General features: G+C 35.3%; 2 protein-coding genes across 3 annotated transcripts in view; both read right to left on the bottom strand.

The window, feature by feature from the left end:
• Nucleotides 1-11,024, bottom strand: part of REPTOR-BP (REPTOR-binding partner) — a 21,086-nt gene extending 10,062 nt beyond the window's left edge. Inside the window, exon 1 of one of the 2 annotated variants that reach the window (XM_068369833.1) lies at nucleotides 10,871-11,024. In XM_068369833.1, the coding sequence (XP_068225934.1) occupies nucleotides 10,871-10,912 (42 nt within the window). In that variant the 5' untranslated portion in view covers nucleotides 10,913-11,024. Of the gene's footprint in view, nucleotides 1-10,740; nucleotides 10,765-10,870 lie in introns of those variants that run through there. The other variant, XM_068369834.1, reaches the window with a different exon arrangement.
• A 3,450-nt stretch (nucleotides 11,025-14,474) lies between these two features.
• LOC137637681 (stromal cell-derived factor 2) lies at nucleotides 14,475-22,746 on the bottom strand. Its single transcript, XM_068369835.1, has 5 exons — nucleotides 22,565-22,746; nucleotides 21,041-21,102; nucleotides 20,654-20,787; nucleotides 16,757-16,978; nucleotides 14,475-15,321 (listed from the first exon to the last, which is right to left on the bottom strand). Exons 1-5 carry the CDS (start codon nucleotides 22,611-22,613, stop codon nucleotides 15,147-15,149), a joined length of 642 nt encoding a protein of 213 aa, XP_068225936.1. The 5' UTR covers nucleotides 22,614-22,746; the 3' UTR covers nucleotides 14,475-15,146.
• Nucleotides 22,747-24,427: the final 1,681 nt, after the last annotated feature.

The raw sequence follows: 24,427 nt of genomic DNA, 5'->3' as shown, positions 1-24,427 counted from the left end.
TAATCTACACGCAATGGTGATCATACACTATTATTAAAATGACAGGATCATACGCAATGGTGATCATAAACTATTATTAAAATGACAGTCAACACTTCCTTCGCGTGGGTGGGGAAAAAAGCAATACGCAGTTGAGCTTCCACCAAACCACCCAACCGAAATTGCTTCACAGTCTCTCCATTCGTCCCATATCCAATGTCCTTTTAATATATAAGAAAAAGATGTTACTTAAAGAGAAGAATAATTTATTTAAGACATTCCACGGTTAAAACTAATACAAATGCGTAGATGCAACACACGGTCTTGCTCGAACTACGTCCATAAATTATCTTTAACCTCTAAATATGACTTCAGGTCAAATAGCATATAATGCAACAGTGGCAAAGAGTTTGCGAGTGTGAAATTGATATTTGCATATATATATATATATATATAATGTAGAGATAACAGCTAAATTGCAAGCAACACAATATATTTTGGGAATGTGAAACTGATATCGCAATATATATATATATATATATATATATATATATATATATATATATATATATATATATATATATATATATATATTCACTCAGAGAGAGAGAGAGAGAGAGAGAGAGAGAGAGAGAGAGAGAGAGAGAGAGAGAGAGGGGTTAATATGTAATGCATTAAAGCACTGCATGATTTTGGTTGTATTAATGAAGAATTTACCCTCAGTACCGAATCCCTTTATGCATGCAAATGAAAAATCATTTCCCCAAATAGGAAATGTGTTTGTTTGTTTCCCATTTCATGCAAATTCTGTTACGCAAAACCACATTGGAATTAAGTGTCTTTATGCAATTCTATCCTCACTATAAATCCTATGTTACTATAAAGAGTAACATGGTTTTGTCTGTTTCCTTCAATGTGTTTGCACAATATGTCACGCAATTTTATGATTGTCGAATATCAGAATATCATAGTGTGATTATTATCATTACTGACTAAGCTACAACCCTAGTTGGAAAGGCAGGTGCTACAAACCCAAAGGCTCCAACACGGAAATATAGCCAAGTGAAGAGAGGAAATAAATAAACTATATGAAAAATAATAAATACAAAATACCTTAATAACAATTAAAAGAGAAATAGATAAAATATGAGAAATTAATATAAAATACCTTATGATCAGTTAAAAGAGAAATAAATAAACTAAAAGAGAAATAATGAATATAAAATACCTTAAGATTAGCTAAAAGAGAAGTAAACTATATGAGAAATGATAACTGTAAAATACCTCAAGATCAGTTAAAAGAGAAATAAACTATATGAGAAAGAATGAATATAAAAACCTTAAGATCAGTTAAAAGAGAAATAAAATAAACTATAGAAATGATAAACATAAAATACCTTATGATCAATTAAAAGAAATAAATAAGCTATAAGAGAAATGAATATAAAATACCTCAAGATCAGTTAAAAGATCAATAAATAAACTAAATGAGTCATCTTTGTATTACGTTTAGTTTATATTTTACATATATTGGCAATTGCATGCATGTTCTGTTCATTTCTGTAAGAATGTGAGCTTTTAATGTTCGACATAATGATCGAAATCACCTTTTTCTTGAGAGAGAGAGAGAGAGAGAGAGAGAGAGAGAGAGAGAGAGAGAGAGAGAGAATTGGATACTCATTGTTGCTATTTTTGGCGTTTACGAAATTATTTATAAACTTATTAAATGCATTATTATAAAATTAATATATATTTCAATCTTTTCCCCCTCATTTTTAAATTAATTTAATTTATTTTATTTTGTAACAATTAATGATCTTCTATTTTGATGAATTTATACAAATTTTGGAGTCTCCATACACAAATTTAAAATCACTGGATTTGTCAAAAGCCAAATAGCCTATATTATTATTACTTGCTAAGCTACAAACCTGATTGGAAAAGCGAGATGCTATAAGCCCAAGGGTTCCAACAGGGAAAATAGCCCAGTGAGGAAAGGAGATAAGGAGTCTTGAGTAAGATGCCTCCCTGTAAATTGGAAACCGCTCAAGATGGCCGTGTTGTTACAAAGTCTTTTAGCATTTTTCTTTTTTTTAATTTACCTATGATAACCCTTAAGATACAGTCCATTTCAAAATACATATATCTTTTTCAATACAATATTTCTTGCCAAAATATAACTTGGTAAAAGAAAAAATTCAAGGCCGCAGAAAGAGGGAATGAGACTAGCAAATGCGATGCTGATAAATTTGAGAGAGAGAGAGAGAGAGAGAGAGAGAGAGAGAGAGAGAGAGAGAGAGAGAGAGAGAGAGAGAGAGAGAGAGAGAGCATTTTGTTTTAATCAATTTATTGCGCCCCACCGAGTACGTGGTAATAGTAATATTGTTTATATGTACACTGTAATTAAGTTATGACAAAATAATACAATATAAAGTTTAGACAGACATTTAAGTACATATTAAAAATAATATTGTACACATCTATATATTAAAGGTTATACAAAGGAATTCATATGGAATACAAAATAAAATCAAGTCTGATTTCGTAGGTAGGTTGTACCTATCTTCAGTTAATATTACAAAACACTTGATCATTCAGTATCCACCAGAGAGAGAGAGAGAGAGAGAGAGAGAGAGAGAGAGAGAGAGAGAGAGAGAGAGAGAGAGAGAGAGAGAGAGATTAATATCTATGGTACACAAACAACAGTTGACTGTATTATCCACTATATATTTATTGCTTTTGTTTTTTCAGAATATATCTTGCTTATACGATCTACAGAAATTACGAGACGTAGATATAAAAGTTCAATACACAATGGCATTAAAACACCGCAAGATATTATAATATAAAAAGGCACATGAAATGAGGTAAGGGGAACCAAATGCGCATTCCACTCTCTCTCTCTCTCTCTCTCTCTCTCTCTCTCTCTCTCTCTCTCTCTCTCTCCTCTCTCTCTCTCTCTCTCCACACAAAGAAAGACCTACCCCCCACAAATCCTTCACCCACAGGCTCGAGATTCTATAAATGTACCTAAATAGAAACTATACAGAATTCTATAACTATAAGCGTGCAAACAATCTCGAGTTCAAAGATAAGATTTCCACTATAAAAAAAAAGGCGTTACCAAACACATCACCATTCCTTGAACAGCGGAGAGGGAGGGAGGATGTGGAGGGAGAACTGAGTAACCAAGTGTAGAAGGTGTCACAGAGAACGCGAGGCAACGGGGGGATGTTAAACATCGCAAACAAATGATTTACTTCCTATAAAGTACTGTGCACTTAATGAGAGAAACTTGCATGTACATTTCTAATTACGAATATAAATTAATACGTAATTTACATGCATTGTTTTCATTCCGATGAGATCATGATTTGGGGTAGATGGAGATGGTTTGGGCATGCTCTTCGCACTCCCCAAGAGAGATTAATTCACCAAGCGTTTAACTGGGCTCCACAAGGCACTAGAAGAGTTGGAAGACCCAGGTCTACATGGCTGAGCACTAAGAAGTACGAAGTTGGAGATGACTAATGGAGAAGTATTGAACTAAAAGCTCAAGATAGAGACGACTGGCGAAATCTAACCGAGGCCCTTTGCATCAATAGGCGTAGGAGATGATGATGAATATAAAAACATACAGTATATTATCAAGTCAAAAGAAGGAGGAGAATCAGCTGTAGGTAAATTTAGAGTAGGCACAAGGAATGATAGAGGAGACAAGCTTGTAGAATTTGCTGAAAGAAACAATCTAAAAATCATGAACACTTTTCATTATAAAATCATAGAATATGGACACAAAGAAGCTCAAATAGAAAAACTAAAAACGAAATAGATTTTATTCTCAGTGAAAAAATTATTTTACTTGAAGATTTAACAGCATCAAACAGTCAAGCGACTGTAGAATGATGAGAAGCAAAATTTCTTTAGATCTAATGATAGAAAGAGAAAATATAATTTCATAACACTCCTGTAATAAGAGAAAAATCTGATGCGTTCAAATGGGTATGCCCAGCTACAAGAAGAAATGGAAGCAAGAAGATATTATCAGTAATATGAAATTTGTATTGGAATCAGCACATGAGATAGATGGAAATGTTCCTAAACAAGGTCAAGGAAAATTATCAGAAAACAGCAAAATCTAATAAAGAAACTATTAAAAATGAGGGTAAAATCCAAGAAGTGAAACAGAATTAGCAAATCTATGCAAAACATTAAAACAAATAAAAACACATGACATTTGTAAACAAAAGTACAAAAAGTAACAACAGAAGTAAAGAAAGCATTAAAAGGCATGAAAGTGATATCCCTCAGTACTTACAAAACAAAGGATTCACTAAGTTTCTTCAGATGTGCCAGCAGGCAACAAAAAATTATCACTGGGTTCAAAATCACAATGCAACATTCCTCTCCAGAATCATCACAAGGAGGCACATGTGTTTACCAACATATTGAGTTCAATAGAAAAGTTCCTACCCACCAAGAATCTCTCTAGTACTGTGTAACGTCATAAAACCTGTTGGTCACACTATGAGTGGACCTCTTTGACATCATCCTCAGCCTCAGCAATCCAGGTTTTCCCGATTCCTTAACAAAATAGCAAATTTTCTAAGGACCGGTAATTCATATTTTTCCTAACTATACATACCTGGGTCCTTTAACAATAGGAGTATGCTTTCAGAAAAGCTGGATACCGTTATTAAATCTTAAACAAGGTGGGGGTACTTACTGTAGGGTGGCAATCAAGCCCCACCCACCCAACAGGCCTCAACTCTCAGTTTGACCTTCAGCCAAGGAGGAAAGTGAAACTTGGACTCAGGTTAGTATAGTTAGGAAAAACAAATCTTACTTATAAACGAACGTCAACCCTCATCCTTTAATTAAGAGACTTGTCCAAAGGAGGGAGGAAGTCTCTGTAACCAAACTGACAGGCTTACTATGACTATCAACTTTGTAATGATCTGTTCATGAATATGCAGCAAGTGTTAAGCTATGTTACTACCCGGCACTAGTAGACGGTCTAGGAAAACCTATATCCATGTGGAGGATAGATTATCAGAATGTATGGTCATGATGAATGGAGAAGCATTGAATTAAAAGCTCAAGATAGAGACGATTGGCGAAATCTAACCAAGGCCGTTTGCGTCAATAGGCGTAGGAGGAGGAGATGATGATGGTCACTATGAAAATGGGTTGAACATTTGGCCACCCCACCTCATCTGAGAGGGAGAACCTTCTAAACAAAGCTTACTAGTAAAATTTAGTGTCCGATACATTGAATAACAGAGTGATTGCTGCTCCCTAAGGAAGGGGAAGAAGGAAAGGGTAGGAGGGCCAGTCGATCTACTACTCGTTCTAGACTTAAATTCTGACCACTATCTTAGACAAGAGGATTCCTCTCCTGTGAAGGAGCAAGGTTTCCTACACAATCTATTGAGCAACTACCAACAGGCCAAGGATACAGGGATCTATGGGTACTCACGTAAGTAATGGGCAGAGACGATTTAGTGGTTACCCGAGTCATCTTAACAAATTGCGTCTCTTACAGTTTAGTCTGAGAGCTGGGATCAATCCCATATGTGCGAGTTTGTGCCCTAGAATCAGGGATGATCTCTTCGTCTCCTCACCAGCTGGAGGAGGACATCTCAATATCCCACAAAGACAGAAAGAAATTAGTATTCTAGGATCTTTTCTTTTATTCCTTTTGTCGCTGTAGGAAGGCAGGTCATCGTAGTCCCATAACTGTATACTTTTCTTGTAGAGAAGAGCTGAAGAAGTACTTGAAGTTGTGAAAGGCTGGGTTCTAGGTCCTGGCCACGAATTCATGAAACAACATGATAGAGATCTATCTTACAAAGTGACATGTGACACAAGCTAAGATATGTCGTTTCATAATTGCTTTATCACGGATAGGCTAGCAGCGGGCAGTCTCTAGGACTGAAGACTTATCTGGCGTATATCACTAAGGTTCAAGCAGGATCTCTTGAGAAACAAGAGAATTTGCAAAATTTTACCCCCAGTTTGAGTTACCTAGAAGCTCCTCATGAGTCTAGATGATTCTTGCAAAGAGTCCAGATGGAAATCCTAGTTGAAGACTTGTATTGGGGTCCGAGTGCTACTCTTCATTGCGATGATTGAGCTGTTTTCTTGATGAAGGTAGAAAGAAAATAGCTGGTCCAGCTACCATTGGCATGTGGCCACTTGAGAGATCAAGGCCATGCTGAGCATCAATTTGGGTAAATGGGCAAAAGGGAGTGAGCATTTAGAATTCCCAGGATGTTAGAAGGCATCTTGAACGCTGCAGATGGACTAGGACTGGGAAATACTGGAAGTTTCTTGTTCAGCTGAATAATGAGCCCGTCAAGCGATGATTAAGACCTGAAGTAATAAGCCTTTCTGTCAAGGAATGATCCTTACACTGAGTCCTTGTCAACCGAGTTTGTTTGTTCAAAAAGTTTTTCTGACTAGATTGAACTTTTGCAAACATATCTACTGTGTTGACGACTTCCCAAGAGTGCATGTGCTTGATAAAGGTCCATGACACTAGTCCCTTGTAGACACAGTTACAAACAGAAACATTATTATTCATCAAAGCTTTTATGAAGAACTTACAAAGTAACAACGCTGTAAGTGTTATCAGTACAATGAAAAGCAGGTGCGTATTTCCATGGATCACATCTCTAAGATGGATAGGAATATCAGATGGGTGTCCCATCCCTCCCTAGATACGTCTGGGATGAGCGATTCCCGGAAGGTGCAGTCTGAGTGGAATTCCCATTGATGCTTCTCATAATCCTGGATCAATACCTAGTATAAAAAGCGTATATATTGCCAGGTTATGCAGACAACTGTCAGTCAGCTATTATTAGTACTGCTAGCCATTTCATATCTACACTCCAGGATGTTTTCACTGTCACATGACTTTTTCTTAGCCAATCACCTACCACCACATTATTTTTTTCAAGTATTAAGGTGGCTTAGATTAGGAAATATGTCTGGAAAATCAAGTTTCCAAAGGGAACCTGGTAGGGAAGTAAACCCAGGGCTGCAAACTGACATGAGGTAACCAAAAGACAGATCCAAGGGCAGTCCCAGGTAGGCAGTAGACCCTCCTCAGTAGGTGCACTGATACATCCTAAACTAAGGTCATCACACCTAACCCAACCTATGACAGTATGTCATTATCTAAGCTTTAACCTGACCCTGAAAAATATAACACTGATAGCATAACTATGCACAGTATCCCACATAAGCAACTACATGAGCATAAATTTTAACCAAAATTACGGAACTATTGATTCTCGAGAATATTCGGTAAAATTGTAGAACGTCGCAATAAATGGTTTATAGAAAATAAGACTGTAAATTATTGTATTTTGTGGTGTTTTGAACATTACTTATAACGATTTCTTGAGGAAATCCTTAGTTTTTGAGTTATAGTATGTCAACTACTATAACTGAAAAGGTATGACTTTGCACTAGATATCATCATCAATTATGTTTGAAACACTTTAAAATAACGTACCAGTCTAATTATATATTTAAATCAACTTTTTAAAAAGACTTGTTCATGCAAGTTATCATAATAAAAAAGTTACCGTAATCAAAACCCAGTATTAGTAATGAAACACTATCAAAGCACTGAAGTTTTTGTTTGCCAAGACTTCTGGACACACAGAAAATTTGATTTTTCAATCCAATTTTCTATGGGGTCGTTCATAGCCATGTTCATCATACTATAAATACTGTACCTCCTTACTTAATTGAGCTTATTTACCTGCATGTGGGTATGCCAAATTAACACTAATTACTTACAGGTTTTTGTTCTGTCATAGCTTGCTTCGCTTGCAGATAAACATTATCTCACTGTTTATATGTCCTGGCAAGAGGAACATGTTTCACTAGTCGTGTTAGTCCAGTGGTCTAGTATTTTGGCGTTATTTTATTTATCTAATTTATCCCTTAGTTTAATGGGTTTTTGCTATGCAATTTAAAATTATCCCACTGTTCCTATGTTCTGGCATGCAGAACATGTTTTGCTACGTGCGTTAGCGTTTTGGCATTATTTAATTTGTATAATCTATACCTTAGTTCAATTATAAAAACTTAACAAATGGATAATACATACTTAAAGGGGTGAGTTGTAGCTTTGCAATCCAGCCTCTGTTCAAACATGGCCTTGGCTTCCATTTCCCATAATCAAACTAAATATATCAAACACAAGTTTCTGCCTTAACCTTTCATTATTAACATGATAAATAAGATGAAAACTGTAATTACATTTTTGCATTCCAATATTGAAAACAAATAACCAACAGGATTAGAATATATAACGTTGGGCCCTTTATTTGTTCGAACAAATAACTTATGACAGAAGCACCACCTATTAGTTTTTTCTAAACTACCGGGAGGAAGAAGGCTACTGCGGCATGTGACGAATGGAGCAAAATGGGATTTTATTTAATAAATTCTGCAACTTCATTTAAGAAGTTTTTGCCAATAGTATATGGGATTCAGAATAGTGTATTTGCAAAGATCTATTCAATTATGTGAGTTCCAATGTCCTAACTAATATTGTACTGTACAGGTACTACAGTGAAACTCAATATTCCTATAAAGAATTTCTAATCACATAACTTCCTATGTTCTTTTGCAATCAGGTGTACTTCTGGACTTGTACAGCAAGCGTAACCAATGCCAGCTTTTACCATTCAGCCAAACGTAGTAAGGTTGCTGGCTACATATTATCCAAAGCTAGCCATAACAAAATGCAGTAAATATATGATGCTTTAATTTCTAGCCAAATACAGTACACAAACAATATTTTTTGCTATATGTTTTGTTCATTTCTGATCATGCATTTTGGGGCTAACCATCCGTTCAGGAGTTTTCCTACTACCTATTATGAAAAAAATTTTGAAGGATTAGTGTGAAACGGGTTTTTGGTTGGGAAAAATAAAAAATTAGTGATTTGCAGCAATAATAATGGTCAGAAATGCATAATAAACACAAGATAGCCAGTTGAAAAAATATATGGTTCATGTAAGTGGCTGGAAATTAAAGTATCATAATTATCTATGATTCACATCACATTCCTCTAATGGTTTTTGCTCTGCCAATGCTCGCTATGCTCTCAAATTGAAAGGTAATTTCACTGCTCATCTGTTTGGGAAATCAATCATCTGTGGGTCATTATTTCAGGGATATCTTTTACTTTGAGATGAGCAAAGCTATATACAGTACTGAAGAGATCAGTTTCAACATAATTACCGAAATGTATGAAATTGCAGTAAATATCAAAACAGATTGTACTTCTCGGGGTGAATGTATCATAGCGGCCGCCTGTATGTATTATTATGGCTACCTTAGAATACGGCAGTGTAAGGGGGGGTCACAGGGGGCGTTAGCCCCGTCCCCTTCCCATTAGGTAAGTAAGTAAGGACACGGCTTATAGGTTAGGTTAGGGGGAAAGTATAAGTTAGTTGATGTCCATTTTTAATGAACGCCTGACGAACTGGCCGCTGATATACAAAGGCTCCGGGATAAGTTTTAACCCTTTTACCCCCAGGCTCTTTGGAAATTTCCAACCCTTAACCACCAGGGGGTTATTTTCATCCCAGCACATTTTGCAGTGTATTTTTTTTAAATTGCTCTAACAGCCTTAATTTTTGTCATAGAGAGGTCAGGTTGGTCTCATTCTCTTGGAAAATGCCTGAATTTTCTCAAGAAATGATCAAATATGTGAAAAAAAAAATTTATAGCAATTTTTTGCAAGGACGTACCGGTACGTCCATGTGGGTAAAGGGAAGGGTTTTGTGAAACGTACCAGTACGTCCTTTGGGGGTAAAAGGGTTAACATAATTACCGAAATGTATGTATTTACACAAAATTTCAAAACAGATTGTACTTCTCTTTTGGATATGTCTTATAGTGACGGTAATCATGCTGAAACTGACTGGAAGAGCAAAATAAAATGGCGTTTGTAGAAAACTATTAAGAAGCTCTTAAATAGTTAAAAAAAAAACCAGCTCATAAATACGTCATTGCAAAATCACAGAAAGCTCCCAAAAGCCATTAAAACCAACATGTGCGCAATAACTTGCAATTAGTCTCCTATAGGTATAAAATGGACTTGCTCTGAAATAGGGTTCCTATATAAATTGACCAATATATAAGCTATCATGTCCCAGTTCACATTAATCATAAAGATAAAAATGCGAAAGTAGCCGGAGTAAAGTTTTACCGTATTCCAGGGTATACGCTATGTACAAACGAACGAACGAGACCGACTACAACCGACCCATAGAATGTCAACAAATAAATGAAATATATAGCGTTAGTACAAGATATAGATATTTAGCGTATTTTTTCATTGGTTTATTATACATCCAAGGTGGTAATATATAAAGAAGAAAAGGCTTGTTTTACCATTATATACAGTTTCCCAAGGAACGAGTGTCATTTTGTAAGAGAACGGACCTTTTCCTATAGAAAAAAAGTATTTTTCCCCTAGGTTCCATTACCCTGTAATACAGTACAATAACATAGCCAGAACCCAATTAATGTATTATATATTAACCCCAATCACTACAGTGTAAGCTACGACATCCCTACCCCCATACTAGTCTTCCCCCCTTCCTACTAGTATGGCTTAGCCTTCTGGTCGACCCAATTTCATTTCTCCACATACATTACTCACTCTACAGCGTCAAAAATCAAACATTCCATACTAGCAAATCTAATTATAAGGAATTCGAGACAAACCTTGGCCATAGCTTCAAGAAAACCTCGGAACCAAAATGTCACCTTAAAACAAAGAAAACCACTTTCTCGATCCTTTTTGGTATTCCAAATATGCAGACGACTCTGATAACAGCTTCAAAAGCTCGCTTACCTCGTGTTCGGGCTCTTGCATGTGCATATCGTCCACCTCCATTTTATTTTCGATAAATTGCAAACAACGGACACAAGGAAGTCACAATAATTCACATAATAACACTCTCAACGTGTCTGTGTTTACAAACACCCAAGGATTCCTGTGACGTCATGATGACAGGGCGCCTTGGATGGTACTCCCACACTGATTGGCTCCGGTGTGTGTGACGTCATTATATATCTTCATCGACCAATTGGAAAGCTGAGGTTTACATTTTTTTAAACAAAACAAAGTCTTTATAAAAATAGTTACCTGCTTTTATTCCATATTTATATGTAACATTATGTACCCGAAATATTTATAAGATATATAAATATTTAAAAAAAGTATTTGCAATATTATTTTAATAATTTATTTACAAATATAATTCATTCACTATAACATTGGACAAATCAGCTGTGATTGCATCACCTGAAAGCAACCAATCACATTACTCAAATGTTATTGAGATGACCTTTCGCAGAGCAAGACGAGGAAATAAGCATTATTGAGGCCTAAAGGCGCTTTTACCAGGAAAAAATACGAAGGAAATATACTTCCTAGAAAAGTACATTCCTTGAAAATGACGTGTCCTTTCCAAGAATTAAATCCAAACACAAAGTAGTCAATTTATAATTAGATTAGTGTACCATCTGATACTGGATAACCCTAAGGTCATGCTATAGAAGCAAGGTTATATTTATATTTTACCTCCCACTATATAACTTCTAGCAATGAAATTATTTTAATTATAAATTAAACCAATATACTATACAAAATATTAGATCATTTACTACCTATCATGTTTTTTATTTTCCTTTTTTGTAAAAAAAAAAAAAAGAGAATGGCATGGAATACCATAGAAAGGTGCATATTTACAGCAATATACATCTTCATACTTTTAATTATACAATTCATAATTGATATATTAAGGAATGATTTCCATTACCAATAACAGTGAAGAAATGAAATGACATCGGTGAGCTGATTAAAGGTCTAATGGCTGATGAAAGAGAAATTAAATGCAACTCACTGTCATACAATATAGGTGAAATGTATGTATGAATATCTTATATAAAAAAATGTATGAATATCTTATATAAAAAAGGAATGGCACCCCTGCGTTATTGAATGAAATTATATAACGTGAATTATGTGTACAGTAGTTGTTTGAGCGCTTGGGCAATGCTCTAAAACACAATAGATAACAACGAAATTCTTAAAAAATTTATAAACAAATCAATGCATTTGTTACTTTTATAGATTAATTTTTTATTCCTCCTGGTTCCTTATTGCTCAGCGGGCACTCTATCTCTTTATAGATAGGTGCAAAGCTTCTAAGCTTATTCTTATTATTAAGTTTATATCATCTGTGCCTTAAATAAATTAATATCATAATGAGGTTCACAATCTTTACTTTTATTCCCTTCTACTTTGAAATTGGATAGGATAACACCTTGCTATCATCAGTTTTGGCAACCTGTTGTGGTCATCAGTTTGGGCTTCTTAAACTCTTCTTTTATATTCATTGCCCTATCTATAAATGCAGCCAGATCCCTGCTAGGATTTTTCAGCATACCTAAACTTATTTCTACATTCTTTAGCTGTTCTAACTTTGGGCATAAAAATAAATGTTCGGTGGTGTCTTTTTCCTCTTTGCATAGATCACACAAATTGTCATCATATTTTCCCCTGAAATTTGCTTTTAAGTTGAGCATATTTAATCTTGCTTTCATCACAAGGGATGCCTTATCCAGATACATTTCTCTGATATAAGGCATAGGGCCATTTCCTTTAATAAATCTTAATTTTTTCATTATTTTCTTTTTTTCTTCAATAGTTTCTTCTATTTTTTCTATAATTCTTTTCTTGATTTCTTTTTTCAGGGTCCTTTTCCCCCAACTTCTTATTTCTTCCACTTCCATCCCATATTTACTGCAGATTTCTTCTACGCTCTTGCTCCAGCACTTCCCATACGGGTTCTTCAACTGATCCTCAATTATCTCTCTTACACTCATCAGTTCACAATTCTGTGATTGACACTTTATCAATGTTAAAATGTAAATTATTTAAATAAGTTGTAAGCCAACAACAATCTTTATGTTAAAATTATTGGTATTTAATGAGAAATTTACCATAAAGTTGTATTTCTGTCATTTAAAATAGCATATTGGTATTTGCGTCCACTCACGTAGTATGATATGACCATGGAATGTTACCTTTTCTCGTGTTCTTATTTATACTTCATCATCTTGTCCTCATATGCCTATTGATGCAAAGGGCCTCGGTTAGATTTCGCCCGTCGTCTCTATCTTGAGCTTTAAAATCAACTCTTCTTCATTCACCATCTAATTCCTACTTCAGTCCTCAGCAATATAGGCCTGGGTCTTTCAACTCTTCTAGTGCCTTGTGTAGCCCAGTTAAAAGTTTTGTGAAATAATCTCTCTTGGGGAGTGCCAAGAGCATGCCTAAACCAAACGTTTCTTTGTGCACCATTCTCTCAGATACTTATACAGTATTCCTTAACCTTAATGTGTTGTTCTTTAGTTTTTCTCTAACAGCTGCTTTCTTTTTCTTTCATTTGTTGATTAATAGAAGACCAGATTTCTTTAGGTTGTTAATGTGAAGTTTTTTTTTATTATCTTCAAGGTATGACAATTACTTCCAAGGTCATTCTACTCCTTTCCTTACTTTGGGAAACATACTTAAAAACATCACAGATTCATTTTCAATATTCCTCATGTTATATTTTTTTTTAACCTGGTGATATTCACTTTGCTTGTCACTATAGTTCTTTGGTCTACATGTGGTTAGAATATTCTCACATAGCAACACCATGGCAGGCTTCTTCTCTTTAGCAGGGTTCTTACTTATCCTTTTACATTTCTTATCATTGTACCTATTTGAAGTCACAATCTAGTATGACCTTTTGCCTATACATACTACTGTATTCTCATGTCTTATCGGCACTGAAAAGCCATAACTCCTTTAAAGGATTGCTGTCCAAATCTTTCCTGGTGCATAATATTATATACATCCTCAAGTGCAGACACACAAGAATGCTATGGTAGATAGGTATGAGCTAGAGGCAGAACATTTCTGATACCTTAGGAATACACAAGAATAATTGGGGACTGTATAAGCATTTAAAACAATAGGAGTGTCTATAGCTTACATTAAATGGAAAGAACTAGAATATTGGTAAATAAAAATTGTGACCAAGACAAGGCTTATCCTACTCTAAACGGTGAAACCAAGAACTCTGGCAAATGAAATGGATATATCTGGAAAGGTCTAACTATATAGTATTTAGGAACATTGCCGGAGTATGTTGGGAACATTGCATTAGGAAGGGAGTAGTAGCAGAAATGTTAAATCCAAAAAGATTAAAAGTAGCTCAGACTTTATGTCAAATTCATCATTGCTTTCTGTAGAAAAGAGATATGTCTTTTTCAAGAATATAGATGCATTTCTCCTTAAGGACTAAGAAAAAGTTAAAAATAAAAACCTATATCAAGCAAAGTTATCACGACCAATAGGTAAATACTGTAATTATAATGTGAGGCATAGACAGAAAACCATGTTGACTTTCAATTGTCTTTTAATTACAAGGATACAAGGACGTCACAATTTAAATCAGTATGACCTACAGAAGAAAAAGGGGTCAACAAGGTGATCAATGCCCAGCTATTTTGTAATACGGGATGATTTTGTGCTAAATCTTGAGTATGACTTATCAAAGAATACAAACCTAGAAGTCAAATACACATTACAGTAATGTACATATATAGTGTTACGATAAACTTCATCTTGTATGACACTCAAGACACACTTATTATTGTATACCAATATGGCACGCAAGCCCTCTATGAATGGATTCCAAGTCAACCAAATTTTTATTATAAAATAATCACAACTTGATAAACAGCATTATGACTGTATTGAAGAGATCTATTAAGAAAAGCATCTGAGCTTACTGTTATTGTGCATTACCAATACTGGATACTTAATCAATATATACACACATAGGTTACCTCTGTCATAAATACTAATAAACTGACATGTCAAACCAAGAAAATGTAAACACTTAGAATATTATATTCTATAACACATTTCTTAGCTATAGGCTATGACTATCAAATGTATAATGACTTCTACTGACTGTATTCCATACACAATGCTTTTGCTTTAAAGTAAAAATAAATAACATCGCAGAGCAGGAGTAGCTCTGCTTGCGCATCTATACAAAGGTGTCTCATAGTTCTGTGGGATCATGGAATATTCTGCTGTCATCGGAAAACGATGATGGATTGATGAACACGCCTTCCATCGTCTCCCACTTTGCCTGTACGCCTGGTCGTGTCAATCCGACTACTTCGTTCTGCCCATGGATTGGGCGTCCGTATTGCTGACCAGTCACTCCAAGGTACCTAAACACAAAGAAAAATAAAAAAATAAATCATTTCCGAAAGCTTATTTGCAATACTTTAGCCATTTCATAATACAAAATGACTCGCAGAAAATAATCAAGAGTAATATGGCCTATTTAGATACTTCTGTCACAACATAGACAATGAAAATAAACTTATATAGCTACAAAGGGTTTTGTTAAGCCATACTAAAAAAGGGATTTTGACGAAGGAAAAATCTATTTCTGGGGAGAGACCTGTGACGCCCGGTGAAAAAGTCCTTCTTTGTAGTTTTTCTGATATAAATCTTCCAAATATACCAGAGAAAATTAAAAGCATGGAATGCAGAGATTACAACCCTCGCGCGAGCACCTTGTTGGTGTCGTATATCTAACAAGGGCGTTTGTAAAACACTATTCACAGGCTGTCTTCCATTTAGATAATCCCTTCATCATGTGAATAGTGTTTTACAAACGCCCTTGTTAGATATACGACACCAACAAGGTGCTCGCGCGAGGGTTGTAACCTCTGCATTCCATGCTTTTAATTTTCTCTGGTATATTTGGAAGATTTATATCAGAAAAACTACAAAGAAGGACTTTTTCACCGGCAGTCACAGGTCGACCCAGAAACTATCTTCAGGATATACAGCTTTGTGCAACTCCTTAATTTGAAGTAGGCATTTAATGCTAAAAAAAATATATATATATATATATACTGTATGTAAATCTCATTTAAGATAAATAGCATACAAAAATATGATTCTTCCTGATGGATTAAAAAGAAATTAGGGGCAAAACTTAAGTGTTAAGATCCATCTTTTCAAAGATAAAACAATATAAGAACAAGAGAAAGAGGAGCATACAGAATATATATATAAAAAAAAAAAAAAAAAGGCAGTATAGGATAAAGAAAACACTAAAAATGAAATTCATACGATTTCCAATTAACTTCTGTATTAATGAAAAAAAGTTGAAGATTCTGATAAAATTTAAGGTTAATTCTCAGTAAAAATATCTTGCCTTACTCATTGTTTGACCAAAAAAAACACGAGAAAGAAACGGATATAAAAGTACTTGAGCGTACCCTCGTGAGAGAGAACTTCAGCCAAGATAGCGAAGTCCACGGTATAGAGGCTGTCACCTGTAACTACTACTTACTTACTGTATCTATATAGTTACCCACTTGAATTAGAATGAAAGTTGTAAACTAATTTTCCTAATAATGAATATTAAATAAAAAGAAGGTTGATAAATATCATTCTCATTTAAGAGGGTGACTACTATAACATATGATCTACAACTTTTCACTTACACATACTGTAATTCACATCAAAAGCTTGATTAAATTAAGTTTCCCATGTTCCATAATTAATGACAACAACTATCCTCCAACAGTACTTTCAAAGGCTGTGGAGTTAAACCTTTACCAAACAGACTGATCAATGTTTCCTTACACATCAGTATCAGAATGTCGAAGCATTACAGTCTGCTGACGGCCCCATGATTCCCCGTCGCAGATGATAACCCACTCGTCACCAGTGTCTCCTTCTCCTTCATCTCCAAAGGCTGATATCTCCTGCAGGTCTGAGAGGGGTGAAGAAAAGTGGTGGGAATGTAGATTCTTCTTGGTGGGTAAATGTTCCATTCGTATAGTCTGTCCACAAGCAATGGGTTCTCTGTGAATAAACGACAGTAGAATTTAAATAATAGATGACAGGAATGCAGTATAGAACTGAAATAGGTAAACAATGGGGAAGTGAGAGAAGCGAATTCAGGGTGGAATAACTAGAGAACAGCATCAGGTGTGGTGTACAACAGAAGGAAAGGCCTATAAGGTGGTGATAAGACCAGCTATGCTGTACAGTACCTTAATCAAGAAGCAAGATACAGAGCTGAAAGGTGCAAAAATGAAAATGTTGAGGTTCTAACAGGGGTAACAAGGAAGGATAAGATCAGAAATAAAATCATTAAAGGAACTTTACATGAAAGTCATTTTGGTAAAAAAGCAAAGGAAGCATGATTAGAGTGGTTCAGGCACATGATGAGAAGGGAGGAAGAGTACGTCGGGGGGAACATGCTGAGCAATGAGCCACCAAGTAGGAAGAGGAGATTTATGGATTAATTAAGAGAAAATATGAGGGCAGTTGATGTGGCAGAGGAGGATTAAGTGGATAGAAGTAAATGGAGACAGATGATCTGCTATGACAACCCCTGAAAGGGATAAACCAGAATAAAATAAGAATTTTAACAATAAAATTGATTATACATACACTCATCTGAGGCCCTTACAGCTTTATCATGAAAAAGTGACCCTTGCTTTCATCTAAAAATTTTTGTTTTTCCCTTACCATTGCCAACAACCCCCTCCAGTATACAATTGCTGTATACTGTGTGCTATTTTTCCCTGTTAGAGCCTTTGGCTATAGCATCCGACTCTTTCCAACTAGCAATGTAGATAAGCTGGTAGTAGTAGTAGTAGTGTGAAGTAGTAGTAGTAGTAGTAGTAAAAGATAGTATTGTTTGGTAAAAAATGTGGTCAATTCTTCAGGTTACAAAGTTGAAGCAAATTCAATATGTTCTTGACCTCACTAAATCAGTGGAGACAAGGGGGATATATAAACCTCAGGTGACTAAATAAATAACAAATTTTATTTTTAAAATTCGATCTATTTCTATGAAACTTATCTGAGGTTCATATGGATGCATTGAATATTCTGTACATTAAAATCAACAAAAACTAGAGAGAACACCTCTCATCTTCTACAAGAACTCTATTCCAGATCGAGAAAGCCTAATATTACTACATAATGCCAGTATTGTAAGGCATAAAAAATTAACCTATAACCAAATTAAAAGTACTTTGACCAATACCAATTACCCAAATAAATAAAGGCTAATAGCCAAATTACATTACTAACATCACCTCCCATTACCAAAGGATAAAAAATCCAGAAACTTCTAAAAGAAAACCAGACTTCTTTTAAATAATGCTAGGCAAAAACTGATTTGGTACACCTCTATGCAGCTTTCTCAACCCTTTCCATAGACAGATTCTTACAGAAATGAAGAGAAGTAGCAGCACTCCTAGTATCATGAAACCAAACTTTCAAGTCTTTCACTAGTCCGGGATCCAATCCATAGCGAGTTTTTGTTACCAAATCTTCATAAGAAAGGACTTAGCATCCTTGGCGAGAGGGTGTACATACCTGATCCTACAAACAAATTAGGTCTTCCTAATCCTATTCACTTTGTCTTGATAAACTTTCAGTCCTAATTGGACAAAGAAACCAATCCATGAAAGATTAACTCCCTTCCTTTCTAAAGATGGAATGTAGAAAAATTCTTGCAGTCATTCTTGTCTCACCTAACTTTTCAGTAATTGTAACACCATATTTAATTTCCAATGAACTGACTTTATAACCAAAGGTTCAATTCAAGATGTTTGAGAATAGTATTAAGCATGGACCTATAACCCTTGATCGTAGATATTGAAAATGTAGAAACTTCATAAGATTGTGCATACTAGCTTTAGTCACTGATAATTTCCAAGATTTGCACCAATCAAAATAGACATGCCTCTCTCTCTTTAATACAGAATATCTCTTGGAAGTTAAAATAAACAGTCTAAAAGGCTTAGAAATCTCTTTTCTCTAATAGGGTTACCTGAACAACATAGGGCCTTAGGTCCATGACTCCAGAGAAAGGCTGTCTAAGTACTGTACTGTAATTTGGTCCCGAGAGACAACTGTCTGGAAATCTGACAGGAAAGAGCATAGACCCATAACCCATTCCCTTTAAGAGGAAAAAGGAGCCACAAGAATCATCCAGCAGTTCAATGACACCCTGAATTTGTTTATCACTGCCCGAATCATTGAGAACAGGGAGTTACCATAAATGTTTAGGTTCAATCAGTCCTTCAATATGACATCTACTTTCCATGTTAGAGGATCTGGTAGCATTGAAAAAAACACTTCCAACTTCTTGTTGAAAGGTCGTAACGATGTCTACAATGGGTTTTTCCCACCAACCCCCAATTTCCAGACACATTAGGTGTAGAAAACACCTGTCGGTGACTCAAATACTACCGACGTCTCTGGATCTGTAGTGCAGCTTAAAGTCCGATGTTCTAGAGCTAAAGTTCTGGAACACGTCCTTAAATGGGGAATAAGCCACATTATTAATGGGGGTGTAAAACTGTTGCTCATTAGTGCCTGCTACAGGAGGGATACGAGGCTCAGTTAACCTAACCTGGACTTCTATTTCAGAATCCAGAAGACTACAAGAATCTGGATCTTGGATAGGTGAGGGTTCCGTAACAGAAGCACCTGGAGTAGAGAGATAACTTAGGGATTGCATGTCAGCCCTCAACTCTTATTAATTGTTACACTAGAACTGTGAGGCAAAACAACAGGAATAACTTGGGGTTTGCATTAAGACAGGATATGCCAAAAGCACTACTACTGCCATAAGATATATCCTTTTTAGACTACAAGAACACGGCAAAATTTAACATAAAGAGATCTACTTTCCTGTTACATTTTGAGTCCACACAAACCCATTTATAAGAAATTTGGACACGATCTTCCATAAGTTGTCTTGTACGTCTACACATCTTAAGCATTAACAGTGTTGTTTACCTCACAAAAATGTCCCCAGTATGTGACACAATTAGAGTAAGGATCTTATAAAATCTCTCTTGCCATAAACTACTTGCACAAATGCATTTCAACACTAGAAGGAAACATAGGAGTAAACTAACTTTAATTCTAATGTACAGTAATACTCAACATCTCAACCTGGAAAAGAGGAGCACTATTAACACATCCAACTGCAATAAGCTTGATGAAAACAACCGAAGAATAGACCATGCTTCTTGCCAAACAATACTATCTACAGTATTATATGCGGCAATAGTATGCAAGGGGGCTGGCAATGGGGAGTGAGAGAAAAAGACAAACATTTAAAAGATAGACATCGATAAATGGGCAGCTTTTCAAGGACAAAGGCGTATGAACCTCAGGTGAGTTTCATAGAAATAAAAGTAAATCAACACTGATGAAACTACATACTTTGCTCTGTCTAGAGAACATAAGGGATGAGGAAGAAGCATTCATTAACCCTATAACTAAAGAAAAATAAAAAAGAAATATGTAAAAACTAATTTTCTCTTGTAGGAAGTGATAGGTTTATCTTTTACACTTAAGTCTATGAACAGGAAGATATTAAAAAAGATCTCTACAGCCACAAGAATGAAATTTTTTCCAAGAGTCCAGTGACAGAATTCAAAATAAATGTGAGATGTGGCAGCTAGGTATAATTGACCAGAAATAATAAAAAATAACAGTACTCACCCTCTTTTGCAATGCAGTTTTGACGTTCCCTTGATCAACCAGTTTGAATTATGATCCTCTTGTGTTGGGGTGCCTGTGACTGATTGCTGGCCGGATCCAGATCCATACTTGACATCATGAGAATGTAGTCTCACCTACAAAAAAAAAAGCCTCAGTTAGATTTCACCAGTCGTCTCCATCTTCAGCTTTTAACTCAATACTTTTTTCAATTTAGATAAAATTAAAAATCTTGTGACCAGAAGACTGTAATTATGGCAAAATTCATAGCTTATATTATACATGTGCTGAAATATACACTTTTAAAATCTGTTAAGAACTTTTTTTTTTGGATTAAACATATCAAACTTTACTGACTATATCTGTCAACTACATAAAACTAAATCATACCTTATAGTAAGAATTGTAAAGTTTTACGACTGAGCCACAAGTTACTTGCTGAGTGCCACGTCCTGAAAAGAAAAAATCAATGGTAATGCTCGAGAAATTAAATATCGGTAACGAAAATAACACTGAAAGTGTACAGTACAGTACCTGCATAAAACAATTCTTATAGTAAAATGAATCATTTCAATACATACCCGTAATCCCCTATGCTACTATTCCCTGAAGTGTGAACTTCTCAACAACAACATTTGAAACAATTCTAATTTTACTATCAAATAATTTTCCAGCAACGGATGAGAAGATTTCATCCCTGCTCTTCAGGTTTCTTTAGTCAAGTAAAAAGCTTTACTAAAACAAAAACCACTATGATTGGGGAGGTGGAATGAATGTAAATTACATTTAATTAGAAAACATTTGTTATGCTGTGCGCCTTAACCGTAGGAAACTTTACTGATACTTTCAACTGACTAGGAAAATTATTGTATCGATGTAAGAATTTCTGGAAACAAAAATTAGCTAATAAATCAGTCATGTAAAAGATTTTCTAATATTTCAAAATAATTTGCCATTCACTTATACCTGGGTTAACATAACTTTTGGGGAAGGCAGAAAGCACAACACATAAAAAAAGTACAATATATAGGCAAGTGAACATAGTTTCTAGATTATTTATACTAAAGTACAGTACTGTACAGTATAACACATTAGGTCACACCATTAAGCAAATTTTTTGTGTACTTTCAATAAAAGAATTTGATACAAATTAGGTAAAATTATAGTTCCTCTCAGGACAACATTTTCTAGTAGATAATTTTTTCCTAAAGTAAATATTGTAATGTGCTTTCAATGAATATGATCTCTATTTCCATAGCAAATACAAAATTATCACGCTATCCTCCACCTTCCCAAGAGACAGGTGGGAATCAGGGATTTTGGGCGGCAGAAAACAGAAAAAAAGACGTTAAGGGTGAAATTTTGTTGAAATCGCATTGTTTACTATAGGAAAACTTTTTTTGCTATCGAAAATGTGGCCTCATCTATAGTTATATCAATTTCAGGATACTTTCTAAAGAATACAAAACCTAACACACCCCAACTAGCCTAACCAGGTATATACTGTAGCTCCCCCCGTGTCACAGATATAACCAAGACTTACTTCAGGTCACAAACCTTCTTTAACAATACAGTACCGTATCCTAACATAGTAAAAGGGCCAAGAAACTGAACACCAACACCTACCTACCTATCCATTAGAGGCTGAAAGCTTACTCACTATACATACATGGTAACACCTTTGGCCGGTAACTGGGAAAGAAATTTCAAGGGTTGGCCTGGCGTCCTAGGGCATTTTAGGAATGTAAGATTAGGATTTATCTTTGCTCTATCTTTCCGTTAACAGTTTTTTTCCCTCCAGATAAAGTTAGTAAGACCCCTAAACCTTCCAAATGCCGGTATTGCACAGCAAGCTAAAGGCAACAAATTGAAGATGATTAGGTTATGATGCATACTTATATTTTACACACTCACCGTAAACAAACGCAACAGAAATCAACACAGTTATCAGTTGCAGTTTCATCTTTCGGCAAATATCTATTAACTGCAAGACATGTATGGTAAAAGGTGCCTAGTTAAACGTAGACAAGTCGAATAGTGTCGTGGTCTTAGATACCGAGTGAGACGTAACAACTCGAAACGTAAACACACGTCAGCTTCTGTCATTGGTCCAGGGTTACCAGATTATTTCCTCTGGATTATCATACATGAATCTTAAAATTATCGGTTTTTAAACCAAAATTATCGTACACACTTTGAACAAGATTATTAAGGAGTAACATATATAGCTTATTTCAAGGTATTTTAGCATAATTGCTTAATCAAACACACACACGTACATTGTATATACCCAAAGTATGTATCGTACATCGTACCGGACCCAAAATAATCGTACATATACGATAATTATCGTACGAGTGGCAACCCAGCATTGGTCACCGAGGGCGCGTTTCATTCAACAAAACCAAAACACTTTTGTTGAAACTATTTCAATAAATATAATTATATTTATATATCTATACTATTTAAATTTCCAAATATGCACAGAATCTGTAAAATATTTATTTTATGATATAATAACGTATTATTTTAATATGATTTTATATTTTAAGCCACATATGCTATGTAACATTTCAGGTCAAATAAAGACTATCTGTACAGAGCGTATCCTCCTAGTTTGAAAAACGATATCACCCGCCCCCCCCCCTCTCTCTCTCTCTCTCTCTCTCTCTCTCTCTCTCTCTCTCACAAATTACGGACTGCCAACGCAAGAGCCTGTGTTTTGCTATAGGCAAGGCAATCTACAAGATCCATCTGTCTGTCTGTCTGTATAAAGAAAAATTTTCTCCTTGTGTATTTATTGATGAAATTATAAAGGAAATTGTAGCCAATATTATTTATAGCAATGGCAACCAACGTTTATTATTATTGTTGTTGTTGTTAGATAAGCTACAACCCTTATAGTTGGAAAAGCAGGATGATGTTAACCCAAGGGCTCCAACAGAGATAGTCCAGTGATGAAAGGAAATAAGGAAACTTAGTATGGTGGGTACTGGTCTAGCTTGCGTTCTACCCAAAATTTCAGTCCCTCCAAGATGACAGGCTAGCGTAGGCAGCTCCTTACTAATTTACAAAAAAATCAATTACTTACTTTTACTTTTAGGGGTTTATTTCTCGCCCTTCATCAGACACAAAGAGTCTGTTCAGGCGGGCCTTGATGTGTGAAAATAATTTCTTTTCAGTTTATATTTTGCTCTGTATGTTTTCAGTATTGGCTAGCATTTGTATTCAGGGTTAATAGTTTTCTGATCACTATTATAACACTTTCCAAAGAGATAAGTCTTCAGGTTTTTCTTGAAAGCTGCCACATTTTTGCTATTCTTGACATCAAGTGGAAGGTCGTTGAAGAGTCTCGGTGCAGCATAACAAAAAGTTCTTCCTCGTATTGCATGATTCACACTAATTTCGAATAGTCTACATGGGGCATCAGCATGTCTAACTCTTACCGCAGCGCTAGTAGCTTGAGGGTAAGGGACCAAGCAATCACGAAGATATTTAGGCTTATCACTTGTAAGTGCCTTATAAGTCAACAAACAAATCTTAAATTCAATTCTAGCCTTAACAGGTAACCAATGTAGATTGATCAGTGCAGGAGTTATTCTCTCCCAAGGTTTAATGCCTTTTATCAGACTAGCCGCCCGGTTTTGCACATTTTGAAGCTTTCTTAGTAGTGTATTGGGCAATTTATAGTACAGAGAATTGCAATAATCAAGCCTTGATATTACGTGACTCATCACTAAAATTCTTGTACTGCCCTCTGTTAAATGTTTTCTAATA

The sequence above is a fragment of the Palaemon carinicauda genome, unplaced genomic scaffold, assembly GCF_036898095.1.
Source record: "Palaemon carinicauda isolate YSFRI2023 unplaced genomic scaffold, ASM3689809v2 scaffold92, whole genome shotgun sequence".
Lineage (NCBI taxonomy): Eukaryota > Metazoa > Arthropoda > Malacostraca > Decapoda > Palaemonidae > Palaemon > Palaemon carinicauda.
This window is presented reverse-complemented; position numbering and strand designations above follow the sequence as displayed.

Bases quoted from the DNA above. Each gene is read 5' to 3' on its own strand.
- LOC137637681 (XM_068369835.1), bottom strand. From the start codon at position 22,613: ATGAAACTGCAACTGATAACTGTGTTGATTTCTGTTGCGTTTGTTTAC. The intron at 21,103-22,564 runs GTGAGTGTGTAA...TTTTCTTTTCAG, and splicing joins TTCTGTTGCGTTTGTTTACG to GACGTGGCACTCAGCAAGTA. The intron at 16,979-20,653 runs GTGAGTACTGTT...GTTTATTCACAG, and splicing joins AAACTGCATTGCAAAAGAGG to AGAACCCATTGCTTGTGGAC.